At 55.6% G+C, this 18,578-nt stretch overlaps 1 protein-coding gene across 5 annotated transcripts in view; it reads right to left on the reverse strand.

Moving 5' to 3' along the window:
* SH3PXD2A (SH3 and PX domains 2A) overlaps window positions 1–18,578 on the reverse strand; it is a 244,551-nt gene that overhangs the window by 64,314 nt on the left and 161,659 nt on the right. For 4 of the 5 annotated variants that reach the window (XM_046652133.1, XM_046652135.1, XM_046652137.1 and 1 more), the window contains one exon: window positions 6,111–6,155. The exons of the other annotated variant lie outside the window; for it this stretch is intronic. In XM_046652133.1, the coding sequence (XP_046508089.1) occupies window positions 6,111–6,155 (45 nt within the window). The remainder of the gene's footprint in view (window positions 1–6,110; window positions 6,156–18,578) is intronic. 5 annotated transcript variants of the gene reach the window in all.

Below are 18,578 nucleotides of genomic sequence, written 5' to 3' on the forward strand. Positions count from 1 at the left end.
GGGTTGGAGGCCGCCAATCACTGGGGTTTACTCGCAACCCTTAAATAGAAACACATGAGACCCATCGAATGAGCAGCCGGGGGTGGAGGCAGGCGAGGGGGAGGAGGGCCGAGACTGTTTACTTGAAACCCAAGAAGAAAGTCCCAGCGCCAGCGGCTGGCGAGCCCAGCCCGCCCCCCGCCAGCTTTTCCTCAAGTTCGGCTCCGGTCCTGGCCCTCGGGCGCACCCAGGCACTGCCACCAAGCCGAGGGCCTGGCGCGGGCCGGAGCAGCCTGGGCCGGCCCTCCCAGCCGCTTCCAGAGGGGGCGTCCTCCGCCTGGCTGCGCCCTCCGCCACACGGGGACTGACTCAGTCCCCCTCCGCCTGTCCGCGCTGGGGCTAGTGGCCAGGCTCCTGAAAGCCTCCAGCTGCCCTCTCCTGGCAGTTTCCTGAAGCTCGAGGGGTCAAAAGGTGGGGCTCAGCAGAAGGAGGGCAGGTGGGCAGGAGGCTCCCAGCAGCAAGCAACTTCTCCGTTCTCCTCGGCCACTAGGCCAGGGCAACATCCATTAAGCAAGCACTGGGCTGGGAGGTGGACAGACTGGGTGCCCATTGGACATGCTGCTCAGACCTCCCTACCCCTCCCTATTACCACCATAATCACTAGGGTGGAGGTGGGCACAAAACACCTAAGATAATACATGCCCTGCTAGGAGCTAAAAGGATCCACAAACCAGAGACCCACTGGTCACCTCCTACAGGAAGCCTTCCCAGACTACCCCCAGCCCAAAGAGAATTGCTAGTACAGGTAAACTGTTTCTACCCTCCTATATATCTGCCAATCTCCTGGAAGGCTGGGGACTTCACACAACCAGCCTGGCTGTAGAAACGGCCCCAGGCGCCCCACGGCCCACTTGGTGCTTCAGCCTACAGCCACCTTCCCTACGTGCCTGAGTCTAACCTGGCAAATGCTCTGTGCCAGGCATGTACACTGTCCCACTTTATTCTCACAACCTTCTTACCTCCCCATTTCACAAAAGGCACCTCAGAGGCCCAGAGAGGGCAAGAGACTTGCCCCAGCTCACACAGCTGCTGTGGAAAGAACCAAATTCACTTGGTGTTTTAGGTTTAAGCCCATCTCTCTTTCCATGAACAGAACTGCCTCTGATTTCTGTTTCCAGACATCCCATTCTTTTAGCACAACGAACCTCAACATGGTCCCACAAAATTGCCTGGGGAGCTTTTAAAGAATACCAGTGCCTGGGCCCCACCCCCAGAAACCCAGATTTAATTGGTCTGGGGTATTTTTTTAGACACTGGCTCCTCCTCCGTGCTTCTCACGTACAGCCAGGGGTGAGAGACATGACTTAGATCTTTGGGTCTTTCCATGGGGGAGGCTCCATCCAACCTGGGACGGGGGGCAAAGGAGGGGAAAGAATCCCACTGCCCTGGCAGTCTGCCATGAGGTGTGGGCCCCACAGCCCCAGCTCAGCCCTCTGGAGACCCAGAAGGGACTCTGTCCCAGCTGAGGCCTGCCACATGGATACGTACACACAGCCCCAGGCAGCCCCTCCAAAGCCAGGATTGTATTTCAGGCAGAAATGCAACCAACAGCTGGGCAGTAGGGCCAGCCCAGCCCTGCACTCAGATGGGCCAGCTTCTGCGCCCGCCCCGCCAGCTGGATAGAGGCAGCACTGGACACAGCGCTGACAGAGACTACCTCCCACTGTGCCCAGGGGATGTCCGTGCTTCTTAAGTGCACCCAGCACAAAAAGGGGCAGCCCCTCCTGTGGGATCCAGGGGCTCCCTTTCCAGTTGGTGGGAAAGGAAAACTCAAAACACAAACAGAAGAGGGGGGGAATCCCCTAGATCCTGAGAGGGTCTAGATTACACCGACAAGCTAGTGAGTCCTCGTTAGCGCTCACTTGCGGTCAGCACTGGGCCAAGTGCCCAACCGTATCATCTCGCTGTCTCGTCTGATCCTCACAACAACCCTGTGAGGTAGGTCCTATTATACCCATTTTACACACAGGCAGACTGAGGCTCATGAGGGTAAGTAATTTCCCTAAGGTCACAGTGCCGGGATTGAACCCAAACCCATTTGACATCATTGCTTGTGTTCTGAACTTCTGCACTATACACGGCCGACAGAGAGCCACTGGTGCCTGGTTTCTAAGGAGGGACCTTGCCTCATCCTGTCTCCACAGAGACTTGAGTGTGGGTTCCTTGTTCTCCTGCTACATCCAATGCCCAGATCACAGTGCCCATTAGGTGGTAGAACTCAGTAAGTGTTTATGGAATGAATGAATGAAATGAATGAGCAGGCAGACAGACAAACAGTGATTTAATGGTTTGTTTGGAGCCAATACAGATAAACCAGGCAGGGCTTTACCTCTGAAATTTGGGAAAACTAGACAGCTCAACTCTGGAAGGTAGAAAGAGGAGATGGGGAAACAGAGGCACAGAGGAGCAAGGAGCGATGGGTTTTTTTTCTTTTTCTCTTTTTTTTTTTGAGGAAGATCAGCCCTGAGCTAACTGCTGTCAATCCTCCTCTTTTTGCTGAGGAAGACTGGCCCTGAGCTAACATCCGTGCCCATCTTCCTCTGCTTAATATGTGGGATGCCTACCACACCATGGCTTGGTGAGCCGTGGCATGTCCGCACCCAGGATCCGAACTCGCGAATCCCGGGCCGCCGAAGCGGAACACGCGAACTCAACTGCTGTGCCACTGGGCCAGCCCAAGGAGCGATGGGTTTGTGGCCAGAAGCTGCTAGAGAGGACAAGTGGGGTGCTGGGAGTGGAGAGACATCGTTCATTTTAATCCAAGCCAAGGAAATCGGAGGCAAGATTTCAAAGAGGGGAAAAATCCACACTCCGCCTCCCCTAGCCCCTTGGAAAACTGGCCTGAGCTCTCTGAAGATGGACACTTTAGGACACAGGTAGAAACGTTAAGAAAATGTTCTCTAGGCATTCAGGCGGCAGTACTTCTTGGAGGCTACTCCAGACAGGACAGATGGACACGCAGACAGACACTGTCCTCCTGGCTGCCCTCCTCTCCCCTCCCCCAGCACACGCGGGCTCCCAGCTTACGCTCTCTGGCATCTGCCTCTCAGGGTGGTGCCTGCCCAGGGCTGCCCGGGCGGGTGTGAGCTGCGAGCAGGTATCCAGATGAGAAAGCACTCAGCAGGCGGGCCGGTGGGTGATGTCATCCCAGAGGCTGCTCTGGATCCCCTCCCAGCCAAGGCCTGGAAAACTGGGGGCTGAAGGAATCGGCCCAAGGGAGGGGGAGGGGCGGTGGAGGGAGCCTCCTGGCTTCAGATGGGAAGGGTTTGGCAGAGGCCTGGAGAAGGGGTGTACCTCTTCTAGAGAGGAGAGCCCCTCCCAGGTTGGAAGGGGACTTTGTAAGTCTCATCCAGGGCTGGACCCTTGTGCCTTACTCAGAGCCCCTGGCTGGATCTGCTGGGGCTGCGGCAGTGCCCTGGAGCCCTGCCCCACCCTGGCCTCACACCTGCAATTCCTCCACTGCCACCTGCATGGACCCTGGCTCCTGCCTGACCCTGGCTGCCAACTTAAACTTCTAAATGAGGCTTTTGCCAAGTCAGTCCCCTGCTCCAACACCTTCAATGGGTCCCTGTTGCCTGTAGAATAAAGGCCAAATTCGAGCTCAGTCTTTCTTGACAATCTGAGCTCCCCAAGTTCCCTGACACACAACCCCTCTGTTCCAGGCAACAATGATGATTCAACACACATGTATCGAGCACCCACCGTGTGCCAGCCACACACTGTTCCACACAGGTTCTTACTTCCAAACCTTTGCTTTAGCTGTTCCCCCACCTGGAACGCCTTCCCTTCTACAATCCCACTTCCACTCAGCCATCTCTGCCCCTCCAGGAGTCCCCTGACCACTGTGGCCCCAGCACTTGCTCCGGGCCTGGACCAGATTTTTTGTGGGGCCCTGCTCCCCCACTAGACAATGTGCTTTAGACGAGAGTCTCTCTGATGAGAGTGGACGCCCCAGGACTGGCACCATAGGACATGGCCCTGGACACAGTAATTGCCCAAGATTCATGATACACCGGCAGGAAATTGGAGTCGCAGGGTCCGAGTGCCCCTACCAGCCCTGTGACCCAGGGGAAGACACTTAACCTCTCGGAGCTTTAGCTTCCTCATCTGTAAACATGAACAAAACAGTCCCTACCTCATGGGGTTGTTCTGAGCATGGTAGGAGGTGACTGAGTTAATGCCCCATGTAAACTATAGACAGTGTTTATGAAGCAAACAGGAAATGGGAGATTTTGGGAGGAGCAGGAGGCGTTTAGGTTTCTCTGCAGCCTCAGAACCAGCAGGCAGCTCAGGGCAGGGGCCACAGGCACCAGGAGAAGGGCGGCCGTGGCTGTGTCCCTGTAACATGCCTCTCAGACCCCACCTCCTGGCAGGCAGCGGGCACTTGCCAGCTGGAGAGCCAGATCAGAGCCCCCTGGGCCCACTCTGGGGTGGAGACCAGGCTGAGCAGCCCGAGGACCCTTCTCCATAAGGATCTCCAGCATCAGCCCCTTACCTCTGAGTTTCCTATCTCATCGAACTCTCCAACATTCCAGATGGGGAAACCAAGGCCCAGAGCGAGCTGGCGGCTTGCCCAGGCCTCCATCCCTGGACTCCAAGCCTGGCTGGTTTTCTCCAGCCCACACTACCTCCCCTCAGCTTCTCACTCCAAACAGCTGGGCTCATCCTGAGACGCCAAGCCCTGCGGTGGCCCTGGCCCCAGGCTCCCCACGTTCTCCATGACCCCCCCGTAAACCCTGGGCATCCTACCAAAGGCCATCTAGTACCTCACCACTGGTTCCTCCCAGGCCGGCCTCGGCCTGCCGGCTTCTCCACAGGCCCGAGGGCAGCCAGGCTATACGTTTGGTGAATAAAATGTATTGTTGTAGGCCAAGCAGGCTCTGGCTCCCTGGCTTGTGGAGAGGAAAAAAGGGACAGGAGCCCAGTGATTGGCTCAAGCCCAGGACCTCGTCACAGGCAACACCAGAAGGATGATTGCACGGGGGTCCTCCTGCCTGCTGCCTTCTCCTCTGGCCCCCTCCCAGGAGGTCTACCTCCCTTCCCAGCCCACCGCGGTGGGGGGTGGGGAGAGGGGGCACTGAGCCTCAGGCTCTGACCCCTGGGGCTGGCCCAGCCCCGCTCTGGCCCCCAAACCCTCTGTCTTGTACCCCAACCCTCGAGCCTGAGCCTCTGCTCTCAGGTTTGAGCTGGGAAAGTGGGGTCAGGGAGCACTCAGGAATGGTGGGGCTCCTAGAAGCCCCTTCTGGAGATCCCACCCCTTTGCCTGCCACCATCTCCTTCTAGCAGCTAAGAACCCTGCTGGCCAGGTTTTCCACCAGTGTCCAGTAAGACAAAGGCTAAGGACCAGCCCCTGACCCCTGGTCTAGCTCTGCCAGACACAGGGTACAGGCCCAAGTCCCTGAGGGCCATCCTGGGCCAGGCAGCCCAAAGCCCAGAGAGGGCAGCTCCAAGCCCTGATCCCTGGGGGTGGTGACCTCTGTCCCCAGGCTCCCCAGCCCTGCCTCAGCTCCCCAGGAAGGAGCACAGAACGCCACGCCTGGTGTCAGAGACTTCAGCTCTCTGCCTCAGTTTAACTGCCTGAAGCAAGATTAATACTCTTTGGCAGCCCCATCCCACAGGGAGGGCCACTTGAGTCACTGCTGAAGAGGATGGTGGCCTCGCCATCACCTGAGCACCTTCTGTGCGCCAAGCTCCCCGCGGGGTGGCCCTGCATCTGCCTAGGGAGGTTACACAACCCGCCCAAAGCAGCCCAGCCAGGACGTGGCAGAGCTGGGATTCAAACCCACATGGTCTGGGTCCAGAGCGCATTTGCTTACACGCTGTGCTATGGGGTCGTCGCCCATCAAAGGGCTCCAAAGCTGGCTCTGAGACCTAAACAGGGTTGAAAGGAAAGCAGAGGGACAGCCAGCAGAAGGGCAGGCAAGGGATGAGGAGACACTGAATGCCGACGGAAGGCTGCTCCACATCCCAGGGAAGCATGCGGAGAGCAGCCAGCAGCACCGGCTCCCACGCGGGCATGCCTGGGACACACGCGGTCACACACATGCGCTCACATGCACACCGGGCAGTACCTGTCACGTCCTTCTTGGGAGACTCAGCCCAGCTGGAGAGCCACACTTCCGAGTGCCCCGAGAGCGAGAGCGAGCGGCAGCAGGAGAGGAGAACCAGAGGAGGAGAGAGAACCGTTAGGCAGGCAGGAGGTCCAGGCCGGGCTGCAGGCGCCGCGCTGGGCCGGGCGGAAGGCGGGGGAGGGGCGGGAACGATTTCCTGGCCCTGGGCTGGCTGCTGGGCGTGGGCCTGAGTGATTACAGAGGCGCTGGGACACAGCCGGCTGGGACCGGGATAATGAGGTGTCTGGCGAAACGCAGGAATCCTCTGTAGCACAGAGAATCCTACACAATCCTGCCTGGAAGAGGGCCTGTGGGTTATCGCTGTCCCAGAGAAGCATGGATCTTTCTCTCTGGCCATGTGGGTGGCTGCCCAACAGGGCCGATGGCTCCAAGGATCCTCGCGGGCCAGCAGGCTCAGCAGCCTGGACCCGGACCCTCAAACATCAGGGTCGGAAAGCCCAGTCTCGTGGCAGCACGCCACTGGACCTGGATGTCTTGTTCAGCCCTCGCCCCAGCGCCCCCTCCCCGCTGAGGACTACAGGCCCTGGCAGAATGGAAGGAAGCCTCGCCCCTCAACTCTAACCCAGGAGGATGGGGCCTTTAGTGACCAGAAGAGATGAGGGCTCCCTTCCAGGCTCAGACAGTCGTGTCTAATCTGGGCCTCAGTTTCCTCATCTGTGAAGTAAGGTTGAAAATTATTCTCCTGGGCCTGCCCCAGTGGCCTAGTTGTTAAGTTCAGCATGCTCTGCTTTGGTGGCCCAGGTTCAGTTCTCAGGTACAGACCTACACTACTCATCTGTCAGTGGCCATGCTGTGGCAGCAGCTCACATACAAAAAGAGGAAGATTGGCAGCAGATGTTAGCTTAGGGCAAATCTTCCTCAGCAAAACAAAAAAATATAAATAAAATAAAAACTGTCCTCCTGCCAAGAGGGAAGAGCAGAGTCAAAGCACCTAAAAGAACATGATTGTGAGACGTGATGCAGTAACATCACAGTGAGGTAGAAAGCTCTTGGCCTCATCAACAGGACCGACATCTTTAGTACTGACATTGCCTACAGTGTACACTGGCTCATTCCCTCCCCACAACAACCCCCTGAACTGGGTATGCATTTTTCGCCCCATTTTACAAGGGAGGATTCTGAGTTCAGACAGGGGAAGTAACTGGCCCAAGTTCCCACGAGCACAGAGCAGCAGAGCCAGAAATGGAACCAGGTCTGGGAACAGCCGGGCTGGTGCCGTCTCTGCTGACTGCTCATCGCCTCCAAAGGCACACAGCGTCGGCGGTGGTGGGGACACCGAGAAGGAAAAGCTGAGATGAGTGTGAGATGCAAACCCTTGTCCCGCCCACCCAGTGCTGGCCAGGAGAGCTGCCTGACCCGGTGACGGGGAGCAATAATAACCCTAACAGCAGCAAAAGTTTATACAGCATTTACCGCACGCTAAGCATTGTGCTGAGCACTTACATATAGTAACTCATTTGTGTTTCACAGTAATCCTATAACGATAAGATACTCCCTCCATTTTGCAGATGGGGAAAATGAACCAGAGAGGTTAAATAACTTGCCCAAGGTCACACAGCTAGTACAATGTCCATCTCTTGCGGGGACACAGACCTCAGGCCATCAGTTTGACACCACTCACCATTTGAAGCATCTAACCCTCCCTCACTCAGCAAGCTACCTTCCACCTGCAGGCTGGCTCCCCATGTAGAACTGGGAAGCCTGGTCCTTGCAGCTCTCACAGTAAACCAACAGAATAGGGCTCTGGTGGGGAGGTTTAGCAAGGTCTCTAGAGTCTGACTATTCAAATCCAGGCTCTGCCCCTTTGAGGAAGTTACTTGACCTGTCCAGACCTGTTCCCTCAGTTGTGAAAATGGAGATGAACTGGTACGCTCACCTTCTAGGTTGCTGTGGGGATTAATGAGGTAATAGGCAGTAAGTGCTCAATGATGGTTAGCCACCAGCAACATCTCCCATGAGCTTGGTTCATTCAGCCCTGGGGGCACCAGGGAAATGGCACTCCTAGAGCTACAAGGATGCGAACCGGACGGTGTTTGATATTGGATGCACCAAGAAAATGCTGGCACCCGGTCAGACACGCCTCCCCATAGACACCCCCAGACTCCAGTTCAGCTGGAACTGGGGGTAGAGGGACTCCAGGGGACGGTACCCAGAGACAAACCTCCTGTGGCCAGAGCCTCTCACCAGGCCTAGCAGCCAGAAGCCCTCTCAGGCAGCAGGAGGGCCACTGGCCCCGCTTTCTCGCCCTGGTAGGGCCGAGACAAGGTGGACGCACCCAGGCCCTCCCAGGCTTTAAGCTGGTGTGGCTGAGTGGATCTGAGTTCAGAATGTGGGGCTTTACTGCCTGGTGCCGCATCTTTCTGGGGGCTATAACTTCCTATTGCGGTACCCTAGATGCAGCCTAGTGGGCTGCTCCCGGCAAGGCCATCCTAACCCCCCGGACAGACCCATCCCAGCCCCATCTGGCCCCATAGAGCCCCAGGCTGACCCAGCTAAGAGATTACCCACGTCTCTCTCTCTCTCTGCTGGCTTTGTCACCTTGTACACCTTCCTTTGTGGTTTCTGCTGGGGTTCTTCAGAAGGAACCTTTTGGGAAACGCTAACGTCCTTCAGTGAGCCAATGGAAATGATTTTGCCCGTGCCTGGAGAACCCAGGAAGACTTGTTCTGCTAGAATGGGGAAGACAAACTTTTTCTATAAAGTGCCAGAGTCACTCTTTAGGCTTTGTGGGCCATGTGGTCTCTGTCGAGACTACTCACCCCTGCTGTTGTAGTGCAAAAGCAGCCCCCCAAAATCTGGAGAAGAATGAGTGGGCTGTGTGCCAATCAAACTTTATTTACAAAACCACGTGGTGGGCTGGGCTTGGCCTCCAGGCAGTGCTTTGCCAACTCCTATGCTAGAAGCTGAGGGCTGCCAGGGAGGGTGAGCTGCTCTCGTCATGGGGGAGATGCTCCAAAACGCTAGGAAAGAAAAGTGGGGACCCCCCAGCCCACCTAGACTAAATGCTCACAAGGTTTCTGCTGCTTGGATGATTTTTTTCAAGAATCATCTTAAAGGGTCTGATGCCCTTCCAGGCCCTCGGGGTTTGGGCATTTGGGCAGGCAGGGGGCAGGGGACAGGAAAAGATCCCTCAGCTTCTGGAAACTGAGCCCCCACTGCTGAGCGTGGAACAACCCAAGCTCATGCCCGCCCCCTTCACCCCCCACAAGCGGTCTTCCTTTCTCTCTCCAAAGGAAAATGGGAAGCGGACCAGAAACGAGCCTGTCTTTTTAAAATAAAAGTCTCTTTTAAAACATGATTTATTTCCCAGGCCCCTGGGTCCGTAGAATTAATCCAGTTTTGCTGCTCCCACCCCAAACTCCCCCCACTTTAGAGTGCCTTCTCTCCAGCCCACCGAGCAAGTCCTCTCCCAGGGTGGGTCCCCCCCCCGCCCCCCGCCTCATTACAATAAACAGAGGAGAGCCCCTGGCTCAGAACCCTGGCCCTCTGGCCAGGAGGCAGACAAGGCTGCTGGCTCAGGGCTGGGAAAAGGGAGAGACAGAGAGACGGGGTGAAGGAGCAAGGAGGCAGGCGCAGCCAAATGAGCAGCTGTGACGGACACAAACCAACTGCTTCCTGCCCTCCCCTCTTTACCTCCCTCTCCTCCAGTGACAGAACCAAGGGCCCTACAGAGCAGGGTCACAGGGCCCAGTGGAAAGCAAAGGGTGCCAGACCGGGAATCTGCACAACTGGTTTTGCTGAGAACTAGCTGTGTGACCTTGAGAAAGTGGCTTAACTTCTCTGGACCTCAATGCTCACATCTATAAAACGAAGCATTTGGGCCTACTGATCTCCAAGGTACTTGTTTGATGTTCTAGACTCTTCGAGCAGAAATCTGATAGTCTTCATAACATGAGTGCACCAGAACTGAAATGAACCTTTCCAGAGAAACAGACTGCCTTTCCAGGGAAAACCAATTGAAAGCGCACTCAATATATGGAAACTCGGGGCCGGCCAGTGGCGCAGCGGTTAAGTGCGCATGTTCCGCTTCGATGGCCCAGGGTTCACCGGTTTGGATCCCGGGTGTGGACATGGCACCACTTGGCAAGCCATGCTGTGGCAGGCGTCCCACATATAAAGTGGAGGAAGATGGGCACGGATGTTACCTCAGGGCCAGTCTTCCCCAGCAAAAAGAGGAGGATTGGCAGCAGTCAGCTCAGGGGTAATCTTGCTAAAAAAAAAAAAAAAAAAAAAATGGAAACAAGTGAAACACGCAAATAATTCAGGAGGCATAGAGGGAAGAGAACTGGGGCAAGAGTTTCCAAAAAATCTTGGTTCTTGTGCTTACTCTGCCACTTAGCTACTGATTCTGGGGCATTTAGAATATCTCTCAGCCTCTTTTCCTTCTGTAAAAATGGGGCTAAAAATACCTACCTCGTCGTCTTTGTAGAGTTGTTTTAAGAAGGAAATGGCTTAATGCCTATGAGGTTTGGAGGGGTAGGAATTAGGCCTCCGGGACACAGAAGCAGAGAGGGCAACAGGGACAAAGCTGGTGACTAAAGTAGTGTGTGCCTGGGAGACAGGAGGAAGGAGACAGGGCCCCTGCCTTGGCCATCCCACAGCACTCACGTCCATTCCTCCCGGCTTGCCAGAACAGCAAGAATCCAGGCTCCGAGCAAACCAGGTGCCCGCAGGTCCTGGCCAAGCACAGTGACCTGAGGACGCTTAGATGCTGACTCTGATTCCTGTCAGTCCAGGTGATGATGAGAAATCAAAGAACACCACTACAGGTACCCCTGCCTTTAAGAAAGCTCCCTGCAAACATCCATACACCCAAGTATCACATAAAACACACCTGGATAGCCCTAAGCTATCTTTTAACCTTGCGTTAACTCCAGAGCAGTGAGAATTGAGTTCAATCTACCCAAATCTAGTCTCAAACCATGATTCCAGGACTCCTTCCCTGGGGTAAAGCAAGTTCCACCCATCCACACTAATAAATTCAGAGTGGGCTGCGAGCCCAGGTGGGAGAGACAGGAGCAAGAACATCCAACAGCACAAACTCCTCAGAGAATGAAAGCAAACCAAAGGCTCAGGGGGACCAGGGCAGGGTCAACCCGCCTTATCAGCTTACACAGCCCCCTCCCTGGGCTCCTGGGAGGGGAGGGGAAGCAGGGACCCTGCCAAGGGCCCCCAAAGGAATGAACAACCCCCCCCCCCCCCCGCCCAACCCCCCATCTTCTGCATGTCCTTCCATTCTTCCATATCTCAGCACACTGGAGCACTCCAGACCTCTCCCTCTTTGGGAATTCTATTGTTCTTGCCTCACTGCAGCCTTGAACTGGTTTCTAAATATCTGCTGTATTCGAGTCTTTTCTCTCCTTTCGTACAACTAAACTTTGCACCGGGCTAGATTTCTCAGGTTTCCTACAGACGCCACGTTGCTTTTTCTTTTTGACTCGGCCACCACTTTCAGGTGTCAACTAATTAGGGCCTGACAGCTGCCAGCCCTGTTATTTAATAGTAGTCAAATACTTGTGGCATGAAAAAATCATGCCCTTGGACTGGACGGGGGAGGGGTCAATGCTGCTACAGTAGCAGCCGGGACCCCTGGCCCTGCCTCCTGCACTCTCAGGCAGGGCTGGCTCCAGGGGAGTGTGATCGGGACAGTCACTCAGGGCCCCACGCTCAGAAGGTCCCTGCACTTGATGTAATGCTCTTCTGTTTCCCATTTGAAATCTTTAATAATTTATGAACAAGAGGCCCCGCAAATCATGTAGCTTGGTCCTGCCCAAGGCCTGAGGGTTCTGGGCCACAGAACTATGAGCGAAATAAACAGAAGCACTCCAGAAGAAATTTAGGAGGGCTGAATTTCTGATGGATATCATCTTAAAGACAGAAGGCAAGTCCTACATGGGAAGACAGGCCATTGTCTGTCTCCAGGTCCCTTCCCTGTAACATCTCTGGCTTCTTGGTGGTACTCCAAAGGCTGGAAGGAGCATGTGGGGACTCAGGACCAGAGAGGGGAAGACAGTGGCCTAAGAACACACAGCAGGTGAGAGGCAGGGCTGGGGCTAGAACAGTCATACCAGTTCCCACTTTCTTAACACTCACGCTCAGCACTGAGTTGAACATCTTGTGAGCACTCTCTCATTTAGTCCTCACGACAATCTGTGTTTTATAGATGCAGAAATGAGGCTCAGGAAAGTTCGGGTTCTTCCCAAGGCCCCACGGCAAGGACATGATGGGCCAGACTTGAGCCCAGGCAGGCTGGCCAGGAACTGGAACGAAAGGGCCTAAATCGGGGACTTTGTTCCCTGGATCCTCCCCAGCCACTGGCCAAGGGAGGTTCATTCATTCCTGCTGGGCTTCTCTTTGTAAATGCAGCCATATTCCTATTTTTTTGCTCTCCATAAGGGGCCTGCCTCTTTCCCCAGGAGCTGCCTTTCCCAGAATCCAGAGTCCATGTGGGGGCAGCCCAACCCAGGGTAGGAATGCACTGCTGACCCTCCGGCCGCCAAGCTATGCAGTCAGAGAACAGTCAGTTTCCCTGCTCAGGTGGTGAGTAGGGTGGGGTGGGGGCCGAGGCTGGAGCCATTGCATGGCTGCTTAGGGACTAAGTCCAAGGGCACTCACTTAGGCTACGGCTGGGGCCAGCAGCTACAGTCCAGCCCACGTGGGTTTAGGCAGAGAGGCCAAGGGTGCCCCTGGGAGCACCGCAGCTGCCCAAGGGGGCTGCCCTGGCAGAGGGTGGTGGGCAGGTCTGCCATCCTCCCTCCACGCTGCTGAAAAGTCCAGAAACTTCCTGGCTAGACAGGTGCTGCAGTTAGTCAGAGGCACCGTGGGTGGACAGAGGGGTGCTGGGTGGGGAGGCCGGCGGGGTTCTGAGCCTCCACTCCCAGCAGCTGCTGTCTGATCCCACAGCAGCCCCTTGGGTTGCAGCCTCCTCCTCAGTTCTCAGGTTCTCACCTCTTCCTATGCCGGGCCATCGGTGTGTAGAGAAGAGACAAAAAACACTGTTCAGAGTTCTGGGATCCCAGCCACCCCACTCCCTGGGGTGGTCTGCCTTGGTGGTCCTCCCCCACTTACTGGGATATCCCCCCTCCAATTCCCCCACCCACCAGCTCCCCCAGCCAAAGCCGGTACACATGAGGATGAGGCTGCAGGAGAAACAGGGGCCAGTGAAGCAGGATGAAGTGAGCAGCCGCTGGGTCTGCAGCCCCCTACCCCGCAGCCCATCTTCCTCCCTGGCTCAGTCTCCACAGAGCACAAGCAGGGGAGGGAATCAACAGCAATGGGCTCAGGACCAACGTTCCCATCCCCGGCCCACAAAAAGTGCAATGCTTTGTTTTCTCCAGACGAGACTCTTGTTATCAGATTATCAGTGAATCAACCACCAACTATTTAATGAGTATCTACCACGTGCACAGCTGGGGGCCCCCCGCCATGACCAACTCACTCCCTACCATCTGTCCCCACAAGTCAGGGGCACAAATATTTATGATCACAGACACTTTCCTAGGTGACCCTGTCTGCATCAGGAGTCAAGTAGATTTGGGGGAGTCAGCATGGCTCCCTCATCCACCTGCCTGGCACTGTCAGGGCTGCCACTCGAGTGCATCCTTACTCCATAAGGCTGACCCGACTGGAGGGCGAGCTGGGGCCAGGCACAGCAGTCTGGGCCCTGGGTGGGTGGCCCATGGCGGGAGATGCAGCAGGGCTGAGTCGGGAGGCCTCACATCTGTAATTGGACCCTGCCTTTGGGGCAGGCAGGGCTCAAATGCTTCAGCTGACGTATGGCTGGACACTGCCATCGACTGGAGCAGGATGGGGGTGGGGCTGGGGGGGCGGGGGCTAGGGGCAGAGTTCACTCTTGAACTGAGGTTGTGGATAACCCACTCGTCAAGGTTTGCCGGCCTCTCTCATCTTGCTCTGGGCAGGATCTCTGTACTGTTCACTGACAGTGTCAACTGGCCCCGGAATGTCTGGTTGGTGCCGTAGTCTCAGCAAGTGTCTGGCGCATGGTAGGTACTTACTCAAAATCTGTTCTGAGCCCCTCCAATCAGATCTGACCCTTCAGGGTCTTAACCCTGTCAGCATCCTCATAGCCCCCAAGCACAGTAGGTGGTGCCCAAGAAATCCTCAGTGGCTGATGGAAGGATGCACATTCATTGCACTCAGTCCCAAGGATTTCATGGGGAAACTGAGGCCCAGCTTACCCCACTGTGTCTCCTTGGCACCCAGGGCCCTGCACTCTGTCTAGTCCAGGTTTTGCCTCTGGAGCCACACACAGCCGAGGAAAGACCCTGAGCCTAGCTTGTGCCGGGCAGAGTGGCTCATGGGCAGGGCACCCGAGCCCGGTAGGCCAACCCTGGAAGGCTGCTGGCTTGCAGCATCTGCTGTAAAGCCTTCAAAGAGAATTTTTAAAAAAATTTATCCATAACCAATATGGTCTATGGCAAGATGGATGTTGCAGGAAATGGGAGTCTGAGCAAGAACAACTGGCTTATCTACTACGTCTGGTGGGAGCAGGGCTCAGAGAAGCCCTCCATGGTGTGTGCTGGGAGCCCCTGGGCCTCTCTTCACGCCCATCCCTCCCCTGCTCTGCATGGGTCTGGACCAATCCCCTGAGCTCTCAGATGCCACGTAAACAGAGCAGTGTAAGTGTGTGTGTGTGTGCGCGAGCATGCATGCACTGCACGCACGCGCACACACACACACCACTGCTTGGGAAATCCCCACATCTGGCTCTCACGTGACCGAGCAATGCCCAGAAAGCCGCAACTGGGAGGGCCTGGAGGCCAGGGGAGGGTCAGGAGCGTGTGAGCTCTCCAGGGAGCAAAGAGTTAACCCTTTGGCACCACAGCGCAGGGTCTCTGGCTAATGCTGAGCTTCCACCCTGGGGGGAAGCCAGGAAGGAGACCAGTGCTCAGAGGGCCCTGTCCTGGCTCACCGCACAAGTGTGGGAAGGTGGGATCACTTCTCTGGGTCCCCCTGGTCTTCATGTGTGATTTGAAAGGGCTGCTCTTTCTCTGTCCTGTCAGTTCTAGTCAATCATCAGCCTCTGCCTGGAGAGTCCTCCCCTAACAGACCAGGCTGTCAGTCAGCTATTTAACGAGCAGCTCTTCGTGCCAGGCCCTGGCTAGGAGGACCATGGCCCTGGAACCGTATGGAGTCAGGGTTCGTGTCGTCCTTTCACAGGCAAGCACTCGTGTCCCCCAGGAGACTGCCAGAAGCCAGAGTCCTCCTGATGATAAGGAAAGGGCCAGAGGTGGCCTCTGGGGCAAGTCGTCTCCAACCCAGGCACATGTGTTAATGCTACCGTTAGAACTTTTTAAGCTTCAAGAACTTTAGCGAAGGAGTGGCCATCTGCAACAATCTCTCTGAAACGCACCCAGGAGGTACTCAGTGCCTCAGCCCAGTTCCCAAGATGTGGCACCCTCAGACAGCTAATGCAGAGGCCGACCAGACATCCTCTGTGGCTGCTCTCCCTCTCCTCTGGCTGACTCACTGAAAAGCCTCAGCCACCAGGAGTGGAAGGCCTCGTCCGGCACCCCCAGGCTGGGCTGTGCCTCCCACGAGGCCCCCTCTCACTCTGCCCCACCCCCACTATGTCATAACCGCTGCTCACTTTCCTACCTCCTCCTCCCACTGAGGGTCCTGAGGACAAGGACCTCATGGTATCCATCTGGGTCCCTGGGCTTCCACCGCAGGGCCTGGCACGAGGAGGTCCATTCATTGGACCAATCTACAAGACAGCCATGGATGGCCAGGGCCAGGGCAGCCAGCTACAGGTCTGGCAGGAGCCATCGAGTCCTAGAAGGCAAGTCTAGCACAGCGTCCATTCAGAAACTTGCTGCCCATCAATTCAGCCCTCAAGGGTTCCCCTCCTCGCAGAGAGCTGCAACTAGTGTCGACTGAGCCGTGTGCTTAAAGCAGAAAGAACAACTAAGGTTGTGAAGAAGCTGGGGGAAGGGCCCTCTTCATCAGAACCCTGGGATCAAATGCAATGAGAACTGATGGAGGTCTTGGAGCCACTAGGCTCCAGGGAGGGGCAGCGGATGGCAGGGAGCTGGCAGACCAGGAGAAGAACTTGTCCCACCCTGAAAGATCTGGGACAACGTGATAAAGTCTGCATGTTTGCAAGGTTTCCCCGGGGGGCTGTTGCCAACGTACAAAGACAGTCTTAGTTTGGCCTCTTGTCACGAGCCTATCATCACAGCTTTATGAGGACCTCGCCCTCCTGCCGGGAACAGTTATGCTCCCAACCCGGACCCTGATCCAACACTCAGGGAACCAAAGGTGGTCCAGTGCTGAGCTGGGGAGACCCTGGATAACGGGGAGAGGCAGCCCCTGGACGCGTGCAGGGGCCTTCTACAGCACGCACCCATTAGCCAGAAGACCAGGGAGGCGGAAGCTCCTCCTTCTGAGCACAAGGAAGAAAGGGACTTTCTGACGGGGGCCCAGTTTTCCTGGTACAAGACTCCAGGTGTAATACTAGCAAAATACGTCTTCGTACCAGCTGCTTGGGTCACACGTGGCAACGACAAGATCCAGGGGACAAAGCGCAAAGAGTCAGGGGAAAACAACCACTAATTTTTCCCTGCAAACTTCTAAGTTTTACTGAAACTTTGGAAATTTTTTCCTTGCCATCATATTTCAAAACTCATCAATGATGCCACGAGACAAGTAAGTTACACACGCCACATTTCTGTTTCTAAACAAAGTAACTTTAGATCAGAAAAAGGTGCTAAAACAATAAGTAATGCACATTTTCCCCAGATCTTGGTTTTCCATTGGCTTCATTGTTACTGGAAATGTTTCCTCTTCTGTCACATGTCCATAAACCAAAAAGCCGAAGTGAAGAACAAGTTATTTTCTGGCTGAGGGCCATGATGGGAGGGATTTCTTTGCTGGACCACAATGTGGGTATTTCCTCCCCCAAGAAGAAAACCTTGTGGAAATATAAGGCAGACGGAATCTTGTCGCTGCCTCCTAATAAGGCCAGAAGCGAGGTCAGCGGCTGGGCAGGCCCCTTAGATAGCCATTCTCCCAGGCTCCGAATGCTGGGCCAGTGTTCAAGGGACAAGAGACTTGGAATCCTGTCCTCTGACTGGTCCCCCTGTCCCATGTTGGCCCAGCCCCCAACTTGGAAGACAACTGAATCCATCTTCCAGGAGAAGCCCCATCTAGTTGAAGTCCGTCATGGGGGCTCCAGTCCTTCTGTCACCTCACTGCCTGTCTACCCTGAACACCGCCATCAACCCACATGGATGAATCATCCCAAGTTCAACCCTGGCTTCATCTGAGAATCCCCGGGGAGCCTGTCAATAATGCCAATTCCTGGGCATCACCCTCCAGAGATGCTGATTCAGCAGGTCTGGGCAGGGCCTGGGAATCTGTACTTCAACAGGCAGGCTCAGGATTCTGAAGCACACCTCGGGCGTTTGCACATGCTGTTCCCTTTCAGACCATCTTCCTATTCTCCTAGCAGGAGAAGCTAGGTGATAGGAGCGAGGGGGCAGAAAGAAGCTAAGCTAGGAGGGCGGAGGGACTCAAGACTACCAGCTGGCTGGGAGTGAGAGATGTGATTCCAGGATTGGGGGGGCTCTCCCCTCCCCCACCCCTGCTTCGTGAGTCCTCACTGTCTCTGGCGGGGGAGTCATGGCACAGACGCACACGTGAGCAGCACATTCACTTTCTCCATCGCATCACTGCCACATGGGCTGGCCGTGGAGCTGCCAAATCAATCAGCCCCCTTTCATTCCCAATTAGTTGGCTTTGAACTCCAGGGGTGACATCAGGCTGAGGACCCAGAGCCATGAAAATAAAAACTGTTTAAAAACACCAGGATGGGTGAGATGTGCCAGAAGGCGATGCCTTCACGAGACGCATTTGCTTTTGGAATGGGCCGCTGGAGGGTGCCAGGAATATCTTGGCCATGTTCAATACACAGCCTGGGCCTTTCCCACTGAGGATGGGTGGCTCGGGCAGACAGAAAGCCTTGGAAATTGCTTTGAAAAGTCTTGCTGACATACTCTCCAAGTCTTCCTTTCCAGACTCATCTCCTGCCCTCCCCTTCCCTGGCCCTCTCTTCACTCCTTCCTTCAAACTTCTCAAACTCATACCAGCCAAGTCCTTGCCTGTGCCCGGCTCTCCTGCCAGGGGCATCTGCCCAGCCCTCTGCTCACCTCAATCTCTCGCATCCTCCAAGACACATCTCCAGCCTCTCCCATCTTAGCTAACCCCATTCCCTTCTGTTTGACACCCACAGCTTGGTGGATCACAACCCATCCTGTCTTGTATTCACTAATGAAGCCCTCACAACATCTTGCTTTCTCAGCTGAGCTGTGAGCTCCATGGGGCCAGGGACCAGCAACCATCTAAGAGAAATGAAAGCCTCAGAGACCCCGCACTCGGGAGGAGAGT

This window comes from Equus quagga, chromosome 2 (assembly GCF_021613505.1).
Source record: "Equus quagga isolate Etosha38 chromosome 2, UCLA_HA_Equagga_1.0, whole genome shotgun sequence".
Classification (NCBI taxonomy): domain Eukaryota; kingdom Metazoa; phylum Chordata; class Mammalia; order Perissodactyla; family Equidae; genus Equus; species Equus quagga.